Below are 18,445 nucleotides of genomic sequence, written 5' to 3'. Positions count from 1 at the left end.
TGACAAAGCAAACATCTTGATGACAGCCAGTTTCTCCCCATCTTGATTTACGGATCCAGCCTATCACGTCTACCACAGTGATAAAAGTTTGACCTAGGAAGCCCAGGAGTCTCCAAAAATTTCAGCTGGGCACCAGAAGTACAAAAGGTTGTCTATCCAAATGTTTTCCAGCGATCTGTAGCAAGACTACCCCATGGAGCTTCAACAACACTCAAGTGTCAGAACTAGACTTCGAGCCAGCATGGGTTGGCCAAGACCAGAATCCAGTTGGCGAATTCAGATGTCAACTTAGGGAATCGTAAAGAGTCTTATTAAGTCTGACACCTCTTTCTTTAAAGTTTAGAATGGGGTCATTTTGACACCAAATATTATGGTTTGAAGTTAAAAAGGTAGAGACAGCCAAGTTTCATAATCTCTAGTCACAGCGAGGGGGATTTACTAAGACTGGGGCATGTCAAATCTGGTGAAGCTCTGCATAGAAACCAATCAGTTTCCAGGTTTTAGGCCTCGTACACACAACCGTTTTCCTCAACAGAATCCATCAAGAAACTTGGTGGCAGAGCTTTTTTGCCGAGGAAAACGGTCGTGCAGGGCTGATCCTAGGCAGGGTGCATTGCACCCAGGCGCCTGCAGAGGTGGGGGCGCTGAAGTGCCAGAGTTCTCCCCTCCCTCCTTCTCTCCATCCAGAACTAGTGTTCTGAGCATAGGTGTGTGTCCGTCCAAAACTGATGTGTGAGCATAGGGGAGGCCTGGCAGTGCTCGGGGGAGAGGCCGCTCCTCTTCCTGACATGAGAGTTCTAGTTTTAAGTGGCTGCTGAGTGCTGATGTGCAGGAGTAAATTCCTAACACTGGGAGTCTTGGATCCCGCACTGTCTCCACCAACTCCAGTTGGAATGCCTCCCACTCCCATCTCTATCTCAGGCTGCACAGAGAGAGAATCTAGGTGTTCAGTGTGCTGTGTGTTGGGGGATGGCATTCCCAGCATCCCTTTACACACGCTCTGGGCTGCCCCTGCTCTATATGTTTTATGGCATGATAGATTTCATAGGATACACAGCCCCTGCCCATTCCTGCGCCTAGTCCATCTACAGAAGTGATGTATAATGAGATGTAAAGGGGAGGAGTTAGTAAAAGGAGAACACCCATGTGGGGGCACCAGAAATATTTCTGCACCCAGGCGCCTGTGACCCTAGGATCGGCCCTGCGGTCGTGTGTATGTTTTTCATCAAGGAAACTGCCGAGGAACTCGACGAGAAAAAAAGAGAACAAGTTCTCTTTTTCCTCGACGGGAGTCTCAATTTCCTCGTCGTGTTCCTCGTCGGGCTGGTTTTCGACGAGAAACAGGTTCGTGTGTATGCTAAGAAACCCGCGCATGCTCAGAATAAAGTATGAGACGGGAGCGCACCTTCGGTAAAAGTAGCGTTTGTAATGGAGATAGCACATTGGTCACTCTGTAACAGTCTGAAAAGTACAAATCGTCTCTCACCAAACTTTTACTTAACACGCAGTAACATGAGATTGGCAAAAGCAGCCCCAAGGGTTGTGCCAGTGGAATCGAACTTCCCCTGCCGTTGTATGTGTTGTACGTCACCGCGTTTGAGAGTGAGGAGATTTTGTCTTGACCGCGTGTACGCAAAGCAAGCTTGTCGAGTTCCTCGACAAGCCTAACAAGGAACTCGTCGAGGAAAACGATGTGTCTTTTCCGACGGGTTCCTTGGTCGTGTGTACGAGGCCTCAGTGTCAAAGGTTAACTGAACAAGCTGAAGTTAGAAAGCTGGTTGGCTACCATGCAGAGCTTCACCAGATTCTGAGTGCTCCAATTTTAGTAAATCTTCCCTATAAAGTGTTTAAGGTTGGAGCTATGAATAACTGTTTGGCAGTTACTGCTTGGTGAAAATTGATATCAGGATCTTTATATCTTCTAAGGATACGCATTACTAGTCAACACATCATTGGCATTGTCCAACAGCGCCTGCATGGTGTCACTCGATACCTCTTGCACGTTGAGAACGTGAACATCATATTTCATAGCCACCAGCAGTATATGAGCATTGGGAAAATCCAGTGACAGTAAAACCATCTTCAAGGGAACCGGATAACCATAAACTGGTCATAGGGACAACTGTCACCATTGATAAGCACAAATTGCTCCCTAGTAGACTGCAGAAAGCCTTTGGAGATCAAGTAAAACTCCTTATTAACTAATGAAGAGCATCATTACTTTCTCCATTAATGGATGGCTAATATGGTACAATTTTCTACTACTCCCTAGTAGACTGAACGTCTATTAACTGCAAAAAAAATGTCCACCCATCAAACGTAAAAGGATACTAAAGGTTTGTTTTAAAAAACAAAAACAAAAAACAAACATGTCATACTTACCTCCCCTGTGCAGTTCGTTTTGCACAGATTTGCCCCGATTCTAGTCTTCTGGGGCCCCTCGGCGACTGTCTCGGCTAATCCACGCAAGAGCTAACCCCCCTCTGGGAAGTGCTCTCCCAAGGGGGTTAGCTTGCGGGCGCACTCCAGTGTGATACAGTCGACAGCCATAGCCGTCGATTGTATCACTCGGCCCGCCCCCCCGCTGTGCCGCGCCATTGATTTTGATTGACAGCAGCGGGAGCCAATGGCTGCCAATGACTGCGCTGCTATTAATTATCCAATGAAGAGCCGACTAGAGCTCGGTGAAAGCAACGTGGGATCGCGCCCAAGGAGATTCAGGTCTCAGGTAAGTAAAACGGGGGGCACGGGGGGGGGGGCGATGACTGCAAGGTGTTCTTTTGTTCTTTCACCTGAATGCATAGGATGCATCCAGGTGAAAAAACACAGAGCTTTACAATCCCTTTAAAGGGATTGTAAAGCTTTGTGTTTTTTCACCTTAATGCATCCTATGTATTAAGGTGAACAAAAAACCTTGCACTCTCGGGCCCCCCCCGTTTTACTTAACTGAGGCACGAAACTCCGTGGGCGCGATGCCCGGATGGTTTGCCCCAGCTTGAGGCGGCTCTTCATTGGAGATTGATAGCAGCACAGCCATTGGCTCCCGCTGCTGTCAATCAAAGCAAAGATGCTGCACACCGGGGGCGGGGCCAAGTGATACAGTCAGCGGCTATGGCCGCCACCGTATCATACGGGAGCGTGCCCGCAAGCTAACCCCCTTGGGAGAGCGCTTCTCAGAAGGGGGTTAGCTGTTGCGGGGAGGAGCCGACACAGCCGTCGTGGGACCCCAGAAGACAAGGATCGGGGCCACTCTGTGCAAAATGAACTGCACAGTGGAGGTAAGTATGACTTGTTTGCTATTTTAAAAAAATACATTTACAACCCCTTTAAGACAACTGTCACCATTGATAAGCCAAAATTGCTCCCTAGTAGGCTGCGGAAAGCCTTTGGGGATCAAGTAAAACTCCTTATTAACTAATGAAGAGCATCATAACTTTCTCCATTAATGAATGGCTAAAATGGTAGAACCTTCTACTACGCCCTAGTAGACAGAACATCAATTAGCTGCAAAAAAAATTGTCTACCCATCAAGCTTAAACCATTATACCCAACTTGATAACAAGCTTTGGATTATCATTTAAAGATTACCTTGCGGTTTTAGTGGACGGTTTTGGATTAAATCCTATATTTGGAAAGTATACAGTGTGCAACTCCCAAGCGAAGAGCACAATCTTATCTTTAGAATTTAAGAACATGATAGCATTATCCAGACTCAGCACCTTTAATCTGGATGTACACTAATCTGATTGTGAACACACCAAGGCCAAACCAAACAGTTGACGACGAGGCCAGCAAAACCAACGTTTGTGCAAACTTTATTTTTTGATCTTTTTTGACACAAACTTTTTGCAAAACGTTCTAAGTTGCGAAAAATTGATTTCAGCAACCTACGGTCCGGTTATGACAGAGGCGAAAAAAACGTCCTCGCCCTATACGGGATGGCCGCGAGCCAAAAATTCGACTGCACGTCAGGCGGACCCTTAACCAAGTTTAAAGAGCCTAATTCCACTCAATCCCCCAGAATTCTCAGTTGCACGAAACAATACGAACCAGATGTCAATTATGTAATGATTTATGAGTTCAGTTCTTTCTTGGAGACCTGCTCAGTTACCTAAGCAAACTCCAAATACTCCACATCACCCTCGGCTTCTCGCTGCCACAATGCCTTGTAGCTTAGCAATAAAAATCTCGCAATTCATACTAGTGTTTCATATAAACATTGCAAGCGTGACCTTTGGAGCAGGATGGCTGTGACAGAGTGTTTTAAAGCTATGAATAACGCATAAGGCATTTGGCCATAAAAAAAATGGACAGTATGGCAGACTTGCAATGTGGAGACTGACATTGACAACCTGGTTGGGTTTAATAAAGTTAAAACAGCTGGTCGGTCATTCAAAAACATGGCTCAATGAGTATTTTTACAAAAATTCGGCCTGCATCTGGAGGAGGTACTGCCTTGTACAATGTGGGGAGATCTATACAACAGTAAAAAAAAAAAAAAAAAGTGCAAAGTTTTGCTTTGAAGCCACAGAGATCTGATAAGAGACCAACAACCCTGACAGAGGTTCACTGCAGCTTCTCAACTGAAACCCAAGCCTGCAACTATTGATCCAACTGTCAGCTCCTTCCATTGCTTCAGCAGAGTAGCCTGTAACCTATAGGGGATTAAGAACCTCTCAGCCATGCAGAATTCCCCCCCTTCTGCCCTAGGACCACACAGCCTGTACAACTTCATTTTCTAAGGTTTGCACACAGAAAGCTCTTAACACATGGTGGGTGGGGGTTGTATTTGGGATGTTTATATACATTAAAAAAATCTAAATCTGCACGCAAAAAATAAATGAATAACAAATGTAAAAAAAAAGTTACAACTGTAAAGCTCTCTCTGCATTTCCTTTTTTCTATATGTATATAAACATACAAAAATGCATACACAAACTTTCAAGCCTGATTTGTGCCTGCAGGGTAAGGGGCGAACAGCATCAGGAGCAGATAACATATACAATCCCATAAACTGGCAATCAACAAGGAAAACTTTATAATTTCCTGCTATATCAGGGCTCGCTAGGTACTTTCCACTAATAACTTTCCCTTTTCAAGCAATTAAACACACATGTGAAAAGTCAAAACTTGCATCAGTCATCACCAACATTAGAGAAGCCTTCAATAAACAGTCTTTACACCAGTCGTTTGTTTTTACTTTTTGCCCCAGAGGAACCCATGAAATCATTTTTGAGGTCTTAGTGAACCCCCTGCTAAGATTAATTCCTAATGCTCCTAACATTGACAGCCGGTGGAAAGAATGTCAAGCTTACAAACAACTAAAGAAGATCTATGTTGTCTTGCTTCTGGTTCTGCCGAGTGGACCCAAGACGTTGGAGGCAGCTGGGAGGTCAATTGGCTACAGCTTAAGGAACCCCTAGCAACCTCTGGAGGAACCTTAAGCTTCTACATAACTCTGGTTGAGAACTGCTGCTCTGGAGAAACTCTTGAAATAATTTTCAAGTTTCAAGAAAACCATGCTAAAATAAATTCTTGCATTGGTGGTCAAAACTTTGGAGGCATCATCAGCTGGGGGTTCAATCCGCCACAGCTTAAGGAACCCCTAGCAACCTCTGGAGGAACCTTAAGCTTCTACATAACTCTGGTTTAGAACTGCTGCTCTGGAGAAACCTTTGAAATAATTTTCAAGTTTCAAGGAGACCATGCTAAAATAAATTCTTACATTGGTGGTCAAAACTTTGGAGGCATCATCAGCTGGGGGTTCAAACCATCGCGGCTTAAGGAACCCCTAGCAATCTTGGCAGAACCCTAAGGTTCTACAGAACCCTGGTGAGAACTGCTGCTCTGGAGGAACCCATGAGATAATTTTTAGGTCTCATGAATGATAAGATTAGTTCCCAATGCTCCTTGCATTCATGATCAAGAATGTAAACATTACAAACAGCTAAAAAGACTATTGGTGCCATACTGCTGGCTCTGCCGAGTGTCACTGGACCCAAAACCTTTAAGGCACCATCAGCTGGGAGTTCAATCCACCACAGCTCAAGGTGCCCCTTGCAACCGAAGGAACCCTAAGGTTCTACAGAACCCTAGTGAGAACTGCTGCTCTGAGGAACCCATGAGATAAGCTTTAGGTCTCATGGAACTTGCAGTGCTAAGATTAGTTCCCAATGCTCCTTGCATTTATGGTCAAGAATGTAAACATTACAAACAACTAAAAAGACTATTGGTGCCTCGCTGCTGGCTCTGCCGAGTGTCACTGGACCCAAAACCTTTAAGGCACCATCAGCTGGAAGTTCAATCCACCACAGCTCAAGGTGCCCCTTGCAACCTCTGAAGGAACCCTAAGGTTCTACAGAACCCTAGTGAGAACTGCTGCTCTCAGGAACCCATGAGATAAGCTTTAGGTCTCATGGAACCTGCTAAGATTAGTTCTCAATGCTCCTTACATTTAGGTCAAGAATGTCAACATTACAAACAGTTAAAAAGACTACCATACTGCTGGCTCTGCCTAAAGTCACTGGAGCCAAAACCTTTGAGGCACCATCAGATGGGAGATCAATCAGCCACAGCTCAAGGAGTCCCTTGCAACCTCTGGAGGAACCCTATGGTTCTACAGAACCCTGGTATAAACTGCTGCTCTGGAGGAACCCATGAAATCATTTTCAGGTCTCAGAGAACCACTGCTAAGATTATTCCCTAATGCTCCTTACATTGACGGTCAGTGGAAAGAATGTCACCCTTACAAACACATAAAAAGACTATTGGTGACATGCTGCAGAGTGGCATTAGACCCAAAACTTTGGAGGCACCATCAGATGGGAGGTCAACCAGCCACAGCTCAAGGTACCCCTAGCAACCTCTGAAGGAACCCTAAAGTTCAACGGAACCCTGGTCGCTCTGGAGGAACCCTGGCCGAGACAAGCAGATCTACGCCCATAATTATATTTTGAACTCATAAAGTAAATAAATAAACCAGAAGTACAAATGTATGAAGCACCACGCTCTTAGGCAAGGCACATGGGTGTACAAAAACTAAATAAACTTTAGAAAACTTTTTCACACTAATAACTTTTTCTTCTATTTTGAGCATAAAGTAAATAAATACACTTGATATACAAATGTATCAAGCACCAGGCTCCTTAGGCAAGGCACTTGCTTGTAAACACTTTTTCAATCATTTTTTTTTCTCAAACGTAATTCTATTTTGAACTTAAAAAAAAAAATGAAATATACAAATGTATCAAGCACCAGGCTCTCAGGCAAGGCACATGTTTGTAAAAAAAACTTTTTCACACTAATAACTTTTTCTTCTATTTTGAGCATAAAGTAAATAAATACACTTGATATACAAATGTATCAAGCACCAGGCTCTCAGGCAAGGCACATGTTTGTAAAAAACTTTAGAAAACTTTTTAACACTTTTTTTTAAAAAAGTCTTTCTCAATCAGAATAAATAAATTAAATATACAAATGCACCAATCTGTTTAGGCAATGCATATGCTTTTTTCAATCATTCTAATTCTTTTTTAAACTTAAAAAAATGAATAAATAAATTAAATATACAAATGCACCAATCTGTTTAGGCAAGGCATATGCTTTTTTCAATAATTCTAATTCTTTTTTAAACTTAAAAAAATAATAAATAAATTAAATATACAAATGTATCAAGCACCAGGTTCTCAGGCAAGGCACATGTTTGTAAAAACAAAAACAAAAAAAAAAGTAACAAAACTTTAGAAAACTTTTTAACACTTTTCTAAAAAGTTTTTCTCAAGCAGATAAATAAATTAAATATACAAATGCACCAATCTGTTTAGGCAAGGCATATGCTTTTTTCAATCATTCTAATTCTATTTTAAACTTAAAAAAAAAATGAATAAATAAATTAAATATACAAATGTATCAAGCACCAGGTTCTCAGGCAAGACACATGTTTGTAAAAACAAAAACAAAATAAAAAGTAACAAAACTTTAGAAAACTTTTTAACCCTTTTCTAAAAAGTTTTTCTCAAGCAGAATAAATAAATTAAATATACAAATGTATTAAGCACCCATCTGTTAGGCAAGGCACATGCCTTTAAAATAAAAAGTAACAAAACTTTAGAAAACTTTTTAACCCTTTTCTAAAAAGTTTTTCTCAAGCAGAAACAATAAATTAAATATACAAATGTATTAAGCACCCATAACAGATGGGTGCTTAATACACACATGCCTTTAAAATAAAAAGTAACAAAACTTTAGAAAACTTTTTAACACTTTTCTAAAAAAAAATAAGTCTTTCTCAAGCAGAGCCTGCAGCAGGGAGTTTGTATTTACTGTAACATTAGCCCCTGTTTTATTGCAGCCAGCCAGGGACAGTGCAGGGGAAAAGTTATTGTAAACTTAAGTTATTCTGCATGCAAGGAAACTCAACAGCTATGGGCTGTCAAGAGGAGAATGCCAAAGGAAAAGGGTGCATGGGGGCCCACTCAATGCCAGGAGGCTCCTGTAAAGCCAAAAAAGTTTTTGTCAATTTTTTTTTTTTTAAACTTACCTACAACAAGGCAGAACAGATCCAGAAAAATAAGCAGAATCCTCTTGCAGCTCCCAGTGCCATTATTGTTGTTTAAAGTGTTGCTGCCCCCGTTCCTGCTTTCGGGGGGCATCGCCTTGTCATATTTGTAGTTCTGCATGCTGGTGTTGCAGTTGGAGACAAATTTCTTTAGATCCAGGCTGCCCAGATTTGCACACAGTCAATGACAGCAAGCAGACAGGGAGCTTGTGACTTTGTTCCCCCCCACCACCACCTCCCTATAGGTACAAAGTCCTTATTTCAAGCCTTGGGTAAAGTCACAGAGCTTGCTCCAGAGGTGGATCCAAGTTTTTCAGTGTAGGATCCAGGCTTTGGGGATGGGATTTCTGCCTGGGCTTTTTTGGTGAATGCACAGAGAGAGAGAGAGAGAAAGGAGGGGGGATATTATTCCCAGAGATCCCAGCCTCTGTTCCACAAAAGGCTCACTCAGTCCTGCTGATAAAAGTGCTGAGAGCTCAGTCTGCACTCCTGCTCTCCTTCTGCACTTATATTTTCAGGGTCTGCTTTCCACCCCCTATAAGAAACTGCCTTGCTCTTGGCTCTGATGGGATTTGGCTAGCACAGCCCCCTTCCTGAAACTTACTTATACATATGATAATTAACTGCACATTTCTTTCCAGAGAGAGAGAGAGAGAAAGCTGACCCTAAACAGTATGAGGGAGCCTCTAGTGTTCAAAAAGTGCTCCAGAACTTTGTTGGAAGAATCTTTTTCTTTTTTTTTTTTTTCAAGAAGTTGCAAAAGTTTAAAGAGGCACCATGGTCCCCCCTCCTCCTCCTCCTTCGCCTCTCCCCCCAGAGTGACTTACTTTTACCTTTTCCTCCTCTAGGCTGCAGGTAGAAGGTAGGAGGTCTCCAAGAATGGCCTGGGAGGGGTTTTTTAAGGCTGAATAAAGCTTATGTTGGAGATGTAGAAAGGCGAAATGTGTTTTTGTCTGCTCATTCACATGATGCCATGCGTGTGAAAACTTGTCCCTGAGCTGTCACCATGTATTGCTGGCATGCCTGGGGTTGGGTCGTGTAATGTGATTTTTAACGCTTTGTTAGCAGCTGCTTAGAGCAAAAGATCAGGTGGGGAGGTACAGTATGGATTTGGAGATTTAGGGCTGGACTGAGTTTAACGGCGGTCTACCGAGAGAGGACCCTTTCGTAGGGCTCATTTTCCCACAATTGCAATGCATGAAGGCAGCATTTTTCAACCTTTTTTTCAGTCACGGCACCCTTTAAGCGCATGCAAACAATGTTACTAACCAGTGAGAAACCTAAGCCTGGGACGATACACACAACTGCCTTAATAAAATTGACTTTATATCAGAAGCCCCCTTTCATATGAGAGGTCCCCGAATCAAATTGGAGATCCCGCATCATTACATTAGGAGTTGCCCCATCACATCAGAGATCCCTATCACATTAGAGGTCCCCCCATCACATTAGAGGTCCCCCCATCACATTAGAGGTCCCCCCATCACATTGAAGGTGCCTCATTACATTAGGAGTTCCCCCATCACATCAGAGGTACCCCTTCGCATCAGAGGCTACACATCACACCAGAGCCCCCCCCCCCCCCATTGGATTAGGGGTCCCTCATTACATTAGAAGGTCCCCCATCACATCAGAGATCCCTATCACATTAGAGGTCCCCCCATCACATTGAAGGTGTCTCATTACATTAGAAGTTCCCCCATCACATCAGAGATCACCATCACATCAGAGGTCCCTCATTACATTAGAAGTTCCCCCATCGCATCAAAGAGCCCCATCACATCAGAGGTACCCCTTAACATCAGAGGCTCCCCATCACATCAGAGGTTCCCCTATCACCCTATCACATATAAGATACCCCTTCACATCAGAGGTCCCTCATTACATTAGAAGTTCCCCCATCACATCAGAGATCACCATAACATCAGAGGTACCCCTTCACGTCAGAGGCTCCCCATCACATCAGAGATCCGCCCATCACATCAGAGGTCCCCCATCACATCAGAGATTCGCCCATCACATTAGAGATTCGCCCATCACAATAGAGGTCTCCCATCACATCAGAGGTCCTTCGTTACATTAGAAGTTCCCCCATCACATCAGAGGTCCCCCATCACATCAGAGATTCGCCCATCACATCAGAGATTCGCCCATCACATTAGAGGTCTCCCATCACATCAGAGGTCCTTCGTTACATTAGAAGTTCCCCCATCACATCAGAGGTACCCCTTCACATCAGAGGCTCCCCATCACATCAGAGGTACCCCTTCACGTCAGAGGTCCCCCCATTACATCAGAGGTCCCCCCATCACATCAGACGTCCCTCATTACATCAGAAGTTCCCCTATCACATCAGAGATCCCCATCCCATCAGAGGTACCCCTAACATCAGAGGCTCCCCACTACATCAGAGGTTCCCCCATCACAATATATTTTAAATCCCCATCACATCAGAGGCTCTCTGTCGCATCATAGGTCCCCCTATCACATCATAGGTTCCTCCATCACATCAGAGGTCCCCAATCACATCAGAAGCTCCCCATCACATCAGAGCTCCCCCCTATCACATCAGAGGCTACCCATAATAACAGAGGTCCACCAATCATATCAGATTACCCCCTTCATGTCAGAGGCCTCCCCATCACATACGAGTCCCCCCAATACATGAGTGCAGAGCCTGTCAGCACATCTGTGTACATGCAGTTGATTTACCATGCATTGATAAAGACAGGGAGGTTTTCAACCTTCCTTGGTCATAGTCTTTGCGTGTGCACGGGAAACACCATGCATGCGCAAATGCCCGAAGGCCAAAGTGCAGCAGGACTCCTTCTGTACCTGAGCCCTATGGAGAATCTATGCATGAGCAGGGTGTGAGGAGAATAGTGAAAAATACTGCTTTGAAAAAAAATACTGCTTTGAAAAAAAAAATATATATATATATATATATATTTTTTTTTTTAAGAGGGGGAGGGCAGCTGATTATGACATTTAGGGTGAAGATCCACTTTAGGCATTCACACAGACACAATGAATTATCCCTGTATTGTTTGTAATGTTTCCTATGATTATCAGCGCCATCTAGTGGCCGTAATATTTTTGTTTTTTAATTGAGGTATTTCAAAAAAATGCTGCATAGTGGCCACTAGATGGAGCTGACAATCATAGGAGATAATTAGATCGTAAATGTTATGGTTGAACTAGATGGACTTTTGTCTTATTTCAACCTGACTAACTATGTAACTATGTAAACAATATGTCTGCGCACCGCATTTTTTTTTTATACATAGACCTCTTAAACTCCAAACTTTATGCAGTAGTTAATGGCTAATATGGTACAATCCTCCACTGCTAGACTAGAGGGAAACCTATGCCAGCCCAGGGAAATTATAATTATGATAATAGTAATTATATAGCAACAACAGTTTGCAGAGCACTTTACAATATAAAGGGAAAGTACAGTTAGAATACAATACAAGAGGTTTAAGAAGGCACTGTTCCTGAAAGCTTACAATCTAAAAAGGGGAGGGGCTCTATGCAGATAGCGGTAGCAGACTGAAACCGGGACCCCAGTTTCACACCTGACGCTGCCTGGCCTTTGTTATTCGTCAGTGAGAACCGAAGAACACGAGGGGGGCAATTAATTGTCTGCCCAGCAAGTTGCAGCAATGACCTGAGACGTGTGTAGAGAAGATGACCGAACTTCACCGTAGAGGTGATCTGCAGCCGTCACGCTGATGTGTAAACCACAAGCCTTCAAAGTACTTCTCTGAATCGCCTTTCTCAGGCTTTCGATGGGTTTTCACTTCCCATTAGCTACCTGAATTTTTCTCAAAGCCCGACCCGTTTTAGAGAAGTGCGAGGTACAGCCAGAGGACAGTAGTAGCTGGATGAGCACACACATTCATGGGACTTGTAGTTCTGCAACGGCTGGAGAACAAGATGTGAGAGGCCCAGTGTTCCCTGTACAACGCCACGGTATATGTTAACATCTTATAACTGCTAAAAAAATAAATCTTCGGTTGGCATCATGGGCGTCCGCTCCATAGGGCAAGGGGGGGCAATTGACCCCCCCTGGAAAATCGAGAAGGTGTTGAAGAGTCTCGCGGCTGTGGGCGGTCTGAGCAGTCCCGGGCCGGATGTCACACAGACAAAGCGAGCAGAGTGAAGCGACCTCCCCTCCAGAGTTTATGTGTACACAGGGAACCTGCTGTGCCCATGCCGTGCTGATGGCTGATCTGAGGTACTGCATGGGATGGGGGGGTCCGTCTGTGCTGAAGGGGGGGTTTGCGCTGAATGGGGGTCCATCTTAGCTTAATGGGGGGGGGCTGTGCTGAAGGGGGAGTCCATCTGTGCTGAATGGAGGGGTCTGTGCAGAATGGGGGGTCTGTGCTGAATGGAGGGGTCTGTGCAGAATGAGGGGTCTGTGCTGAATGGGGAGGGGTATGTGCAGAATGGGGGGTCTGTGCTGAATGGAGGGGTCTGTGCAGAATGAGGGGTCTGTGCTGAAGGGGGGGGGTCTGTGCTGAAGGGGGGTCCATCTGTGCTGAAGGGGGGTCTGTACATTCTCTAGGCTATATTCATATGGGCATGGAGTGAAGCTGAATTATCTCAAGAGCTATTTTACACTGCCAGTTGGCCGCGTTATCGGTAAAGCATCGCTTTACCACCATTTTAGCTGCGCTATTTGGCCGGCTATTTAACCCCTGCTAGCGTTTGAAGAAAGGGTTAAATGTGTATTGCCGCTGCGGAAGCGCCCCCCCCCCCCCCAAAAAAATGTCAGCGGACGCCCATGGTTGGCATGATGGTGCTTGTTGTTCTGCAAAGACATCTTTATATAATCTGCTGGAATGTGTCAGGGCAGCAGAGGTAAAGGCACTTGGACCTGCCTATAGGCTCCCGCCGCTTGGGAAGGAGTTACATCCCACCCCATAGCCTCGGGTGACGGTACTTACAATAGAGAAGGTTTACTGCTTACTGAAGGTGTTTATTTTGTTCTCTTGTTTCCTTCTGTACTCAGGAGAGTAACTGAATATACAGGTTGTACAGTATTACAGGGAGGCAGGTCCACTCAGAACTGATGTTTGGCTGTGTGGTGGATGATGGAGAGTTAAACCACCTGGAAATGTCCTCTATTTTTTTCAGAGATCTCTGCATTAAGTCCCCGGGTCTGCACACCCGCTGTGCCCATTATCAGGGGGTCCCTCCATCCCTGTGCGGAATACCCAGGTCTGCACACCCGCTGTGCCCATTATCAGGGGTTCCCACCATCCCTGTGTGGAATACCCAGGTCTGCACACCCGCTGTACCCATTATGAGGGGTTCCCACCTTCCCTGTGTGGAATACCCAGGTCTGCACACCCTCTGTGCCCATTATCAGGGGTTCCCACATCCCTGTGCGGAATACCCAGGTCTGCACACCCGCTGGGCCCATTATCAGGGGTTCCCACCATCCCTGTGCGGAATACCCAGGTCTGCACACCTGGTGTGCCCATTATCAGAGGTTCCCACCATCCCTGTGCGGAATACCCAGGTTTGTACACCTGCTGTGCCCATTATCAGGGGTTCCCACCATCCCTGTGCGGAATACCCAGGTTTGTACACCTGCTGTGCCCATTATCAGGGGAATTGATGGGCGCTGGTGAGGCTGCATTTGATGGGCGCTGGTGAGGCCGCAATTGATGGGCACTGGTGAGGCTGCATTTGATGGGTGCTGGAAGGCTGCATTGATAAGCGCTGGTGAGGCTGCATTGATGGGCGCTGGTGAGGCTGCAATTGATGGGCACTGGTGAAGCTGCATTCGATGGGTGCTTCATTAAAAAGGTGGGGTATACATGGGCAGGGCAAAGGGGGTGGAGTTAGGGGTGGAGCCAGGGGGGTGGGAAAATGAGGTTTCACCTAGGGTGTCAAAAATCCGTGCACCAGCCCTGCAAGGAAGCAATGCCATGAAAAGAGGCGGGTGGCTTTTTTTCCCCCCTTCTCTAGTGATTGAGTCACAATTGGAAGTGCCTCGTAGGCCTAACCAATCCTGGTGCAGAGGGACCATTAATGCCCGGTGACATCAGAGTGGAGATGGCTGAGACTAAAGCGTTTTCCATTATCCCGCTCTCTCTTCTCAGGCCTGTCTAGACTGGGATAGCCGCTGATGGAAGAGTGATAGACATCAGCCTGTATCTGTCTATCTGTGTCCTGCTGACGGCAACGTAACCCAACACCTGACCTGAAGGGCCAACATGGTGCTTCAGCAAAACACAGAATCATCTTCCAACTTGTCTTCCAAAAAGAAGTGATTGTGAGTCCTGATAGGGTCAGGAGGATCAATGGCAGCGGTGGGAGAGCTGAGCCCTCCGGCCCTGAAGAAGACACAAAGGTCAGCTTGCCCCCGGGCAGTACAATCCCGGGGTCCAACCTGGAGAGCCTTCAGTTTAGAGTGTCCCTCTTAGGACCTAAATTCCTCGACTACTTCTGGCTACAACGTTTTTACTTCAGATGTACAGATCTGCGGAGATGTGAAGGTCCACTTACTGAAAAATGCAGATGCCCTGCTCAGGGCCGTCCTAATAGCATCGTGGGCCCCTGGGCAAAGTAATGCCCCTACCAGGGTGCCCCAATTTTTATAAAATCGATTTTCCAAAAGGAAAACATTTCATAAATCAAAGAATAGCCAACACAATGGGCACAGTACAGGGGGGGTCAGGAGGGCACAATCAGGGCCACCATCACGGGGGTACAGGCAGTACACCTGTAAGGGGCCCGGATGGTAACCCCCTTTTTTTTTTTGTAAGGGGCCAGGAGGTCCCCAGGGCCCCGGATGGTAACCCCCTTTTTTTTTAAGGGGCCCGGAGGTGCCCCAGATGGCAACACCCCCCCCCCCTTTTTTTATTTATCTTTTATAAAAAAAAAATATTGTTTTTATATATTTTTTTATTTCTTTTTTTCTCTTTTTTCTTTTTATTAAAGGCCCGGAGGTCCCCAGTGCCCCGGATGGCTACCCCCCCCCCCCTTTTTTTTATAAATTAAAAAAAAAATTGTAAGGGGCCCAGAGGTCCCCAGGGCAACCCCCCCCCCCCCCCCCCCCTGCTCCAGTTTTTGCACTCTCCAGTATTTCCAGATAGTGCAGGCCATTTTATTTATTATTATATGAATAATAATGAAATAATAAATACATGTAAAATAAATACACAAATGTTTATAAATTCAAAAAATAATAAAGTAACAATAAATAAATAATTAACCCTTACCTCCTAAAAAATAATAATAAATAACTAAACACCCTAACACAACATCAATTATTATTATTATTATTATTATTATTATTAATGTATTTTTTTTGTTGAAGTTTGGGTGTTTATTGTTATTTTATTATTATTATTATTATTATTATTATTATTATTAATGTATTTTTTTGTTCAAGTTTGAGTGTTTATTGTTATTTTATTATTATTATTATTATTATTATTATTATTATTATTATTATTATTAATGTATTTAATATTTTTTAAGGTTAATTATTATTTATTAATGTATTATTGCATTATATTAATTTACTTATTTATTTATTTATTTATTTATGTATTTATTTATTATTGATTCAGTACTTTTTTTATTTATTTTTTACAACAATTTTTTATAATAATACAAACAATACAGATTATACATTTATGCATACATTTCATACATTTTGTCCAGATACATAATATCTTCCTTCTAACATTCAGCCACCAAAAAAGTGAAAAAAAAAAGGAAACAAACAAACAAAAATAATAATAATTTTGGTTAAATTATCCTCCCTGTACTGTGACCCCCCCCCCCCCTTTTTCTTTTTTATGATGATTTTTAGTTATTTGTGTATTTATTTTCCATTTATTTATTCATATATTATTGCAATTCTATTTTTACAATTTTTTATTTGAGCAGAAAATCGTGCAAAAACGCACGTCAAAAAAACACGCAAATTCGCACAAAACCGCGCAAATTGCACGTTTTCATACATTTCTAGAATAAAAACGCACCAAAAACGCCCAAATCTACCCAATTTAAGCGACAAAAAAAGCTCCAGAACTTGTTTGAGCTTCCAGGGTTGGACTTCAGGTGACTCGGAGTGGAGATGTGAACCGTCTCCATAGAGAATAGTTGTTTTTTTTTCTCCTCCAGCGTTTTTTGGAGCTTTAAGCTTCAAGCAGATAATCGCTCAGGTGTGAATGCAGACTAAGTAATAAGGGGCCCTTAAGGTTAGGTTCACTCACATTAATGCGTGTCGGCGAACGCTGCCACTTAGCAGATGCATGAACGCGCCATTCATTTTTAATGGCGCACCCACGCATCTGCAAACGCGTCCATTTTTGCATGCGCCAAACTGCATGGTGTTGCAGCACCAGGCAGTTTGGTGCGGTGCGTTTTCGAAAAAAGAGTCAGTGGCTTCTTCTTCGTGTTTCTCTTGCGTAGGGCAGCCCATTGAAACGAGCAGGGCCGCCATCAGGAATTATGGGGCCCCTTACACAGCTTCAGGCATGGGCCACCTGGAGCAGAGAACCGGGGGGCCCTGCCACCTGAAATTGAGAAGGGGGGGCTGCCGCGAATTGAGAAGCGGGGGGGGCCTTTACAAAAAAAAGAAGAAATAATTAAAAATATATATATATATAAGAATAATAATATATATATATATATATATATATATATATATATATATATATATATATATATATATATATATATATATATATACAAATTATTATTTTTGTTTTAGAAAAAGAAAATACAAAAAAGGGGGTTGCTATCCGGGACCTCTGGGCCCTTTAATAAAAATAAAATAAAAAATATATATAAAGAAAAAATATATACATTTCTAAAAAAAAAGGGGGGGTTGCCCTTTAAAAATATACATATATATAAATATAAATAAAAATAAAAAAATAAACATTTATTAAAAAAAAAAAAAAAAAAAGCGGGTTTGCCACAAGAGGCCCTGGGGACCTCTCAGCCCTTTAATAAATAAATATATATATATATATATATATATATATATATATATATATATATATATATATATATAGAATAAAAAAAATATAAAAACATTTTTTTTTTATAAAAAAAGGGGGGTTTTCATCCGGGGCCCTGGGGACACCTGTACCCCTAAAAAAAAAAATTGGCCCTTTAATAAAAAATAAAATAAAAATATATTAGAAAAAGTATATTTTTTTTTATAAAAAAATATTTTTTAAAAAGGAGGGGTTGCCATCCGGGGCCCTGGGGGACCTCCGGACCTAAAAAAAAAAAAAAATTGGCCCTTTAATAAAAAATAAAATAAGAATATATTAAAAATATATATATTTTTTTTATTAAAAAAAAAAGGGGGAGTTGCCATCGGGGGCCTTGTGGGCCTCCGGACCCCTTACAGGTGTACTGCCTGTACCCACCTGATGGCGGCCCTGGAAACGAGTGGGCTGTGCTACACGCAACGCAGGGGAACGTGTGAGAAACGTGTGGGAATGCGCCCGCGCTTGGCCACCCCTGTATGTGTGAACCAAGCGTAAAGGTTAGGCTGGTGGCTGGTTTAGGACTAGAATGGCTGTCAATGGTTAACTTTCAGGATTAGGTTAGGGGGTCAGTGCTAGAGGTAGATTACATGTTAATCATTATTAAGTGTCCTGCATCAACTCCTTTAGTACCATACTTGCCACTGCGGTGCCTCGGCCCTGGAAGCTAAGAGTTTAATTTGAAGCTCACTACTACTAAGTGTTTCTGGTTCCTCCATCCGGCTAGGTTGGGAAGTGGAAACAAGTTTTGTTCAGGAGTAAATGACTCACCTACTTCTGCTTTACTCATATGAAAAGTAAAAGTGAGGGAACAATGAGAGTCCTCGCTGCCGGGACAAGCCACAGCGGATTAAAA

General features: G+C 43.4%; 1 protein-coding gene across 2 annotated transcripts in view; it reads right to left on the bottom strand.

The window, feature by feature from the left end:
* Positions 1 to 9,238, bottom strand: part of PLPP3 (phospholipid phosphatase 3) — a 102,552-nt gene extending 93,314 nt beyond the window's left edge. The window contains exon 1 of one of the 2 annotated variants that reach the window (XM_040360858.1): positions 8,540 to 9,238. In XM_040360858.1, coding sequence (XP_040216792.1) covers positions 8,540 to 8,678 — 139 coding nt within the window. In that variant the 5' untranslated portion in view covers positions 8,679 to 9,238. The remainder of the gene's footprint in view (positions 1 to 8,539) is intronic. The other variant, XM_040360857.1, reaches the window with a different exon arrangement.
* Positions 9,239 to 18,445: the final 9,207 nt, after the last annotated feature.

The sequence above is a fragment of the Rana temporaria genome, chromosome 7, assembly GCF_905171775.1.
Source record: "Rana temporaria chromosome 7, aRanTem1.1, whole genome shotgun sequence".
NCBI lineage: Eukaryota > Metazoa > Chordata > Amphibia > Anura > Ranidae > Rana > Rana temporaria.
This window is presented reverse-complemented; position numbering and strand designations above follow the sequence as displayed.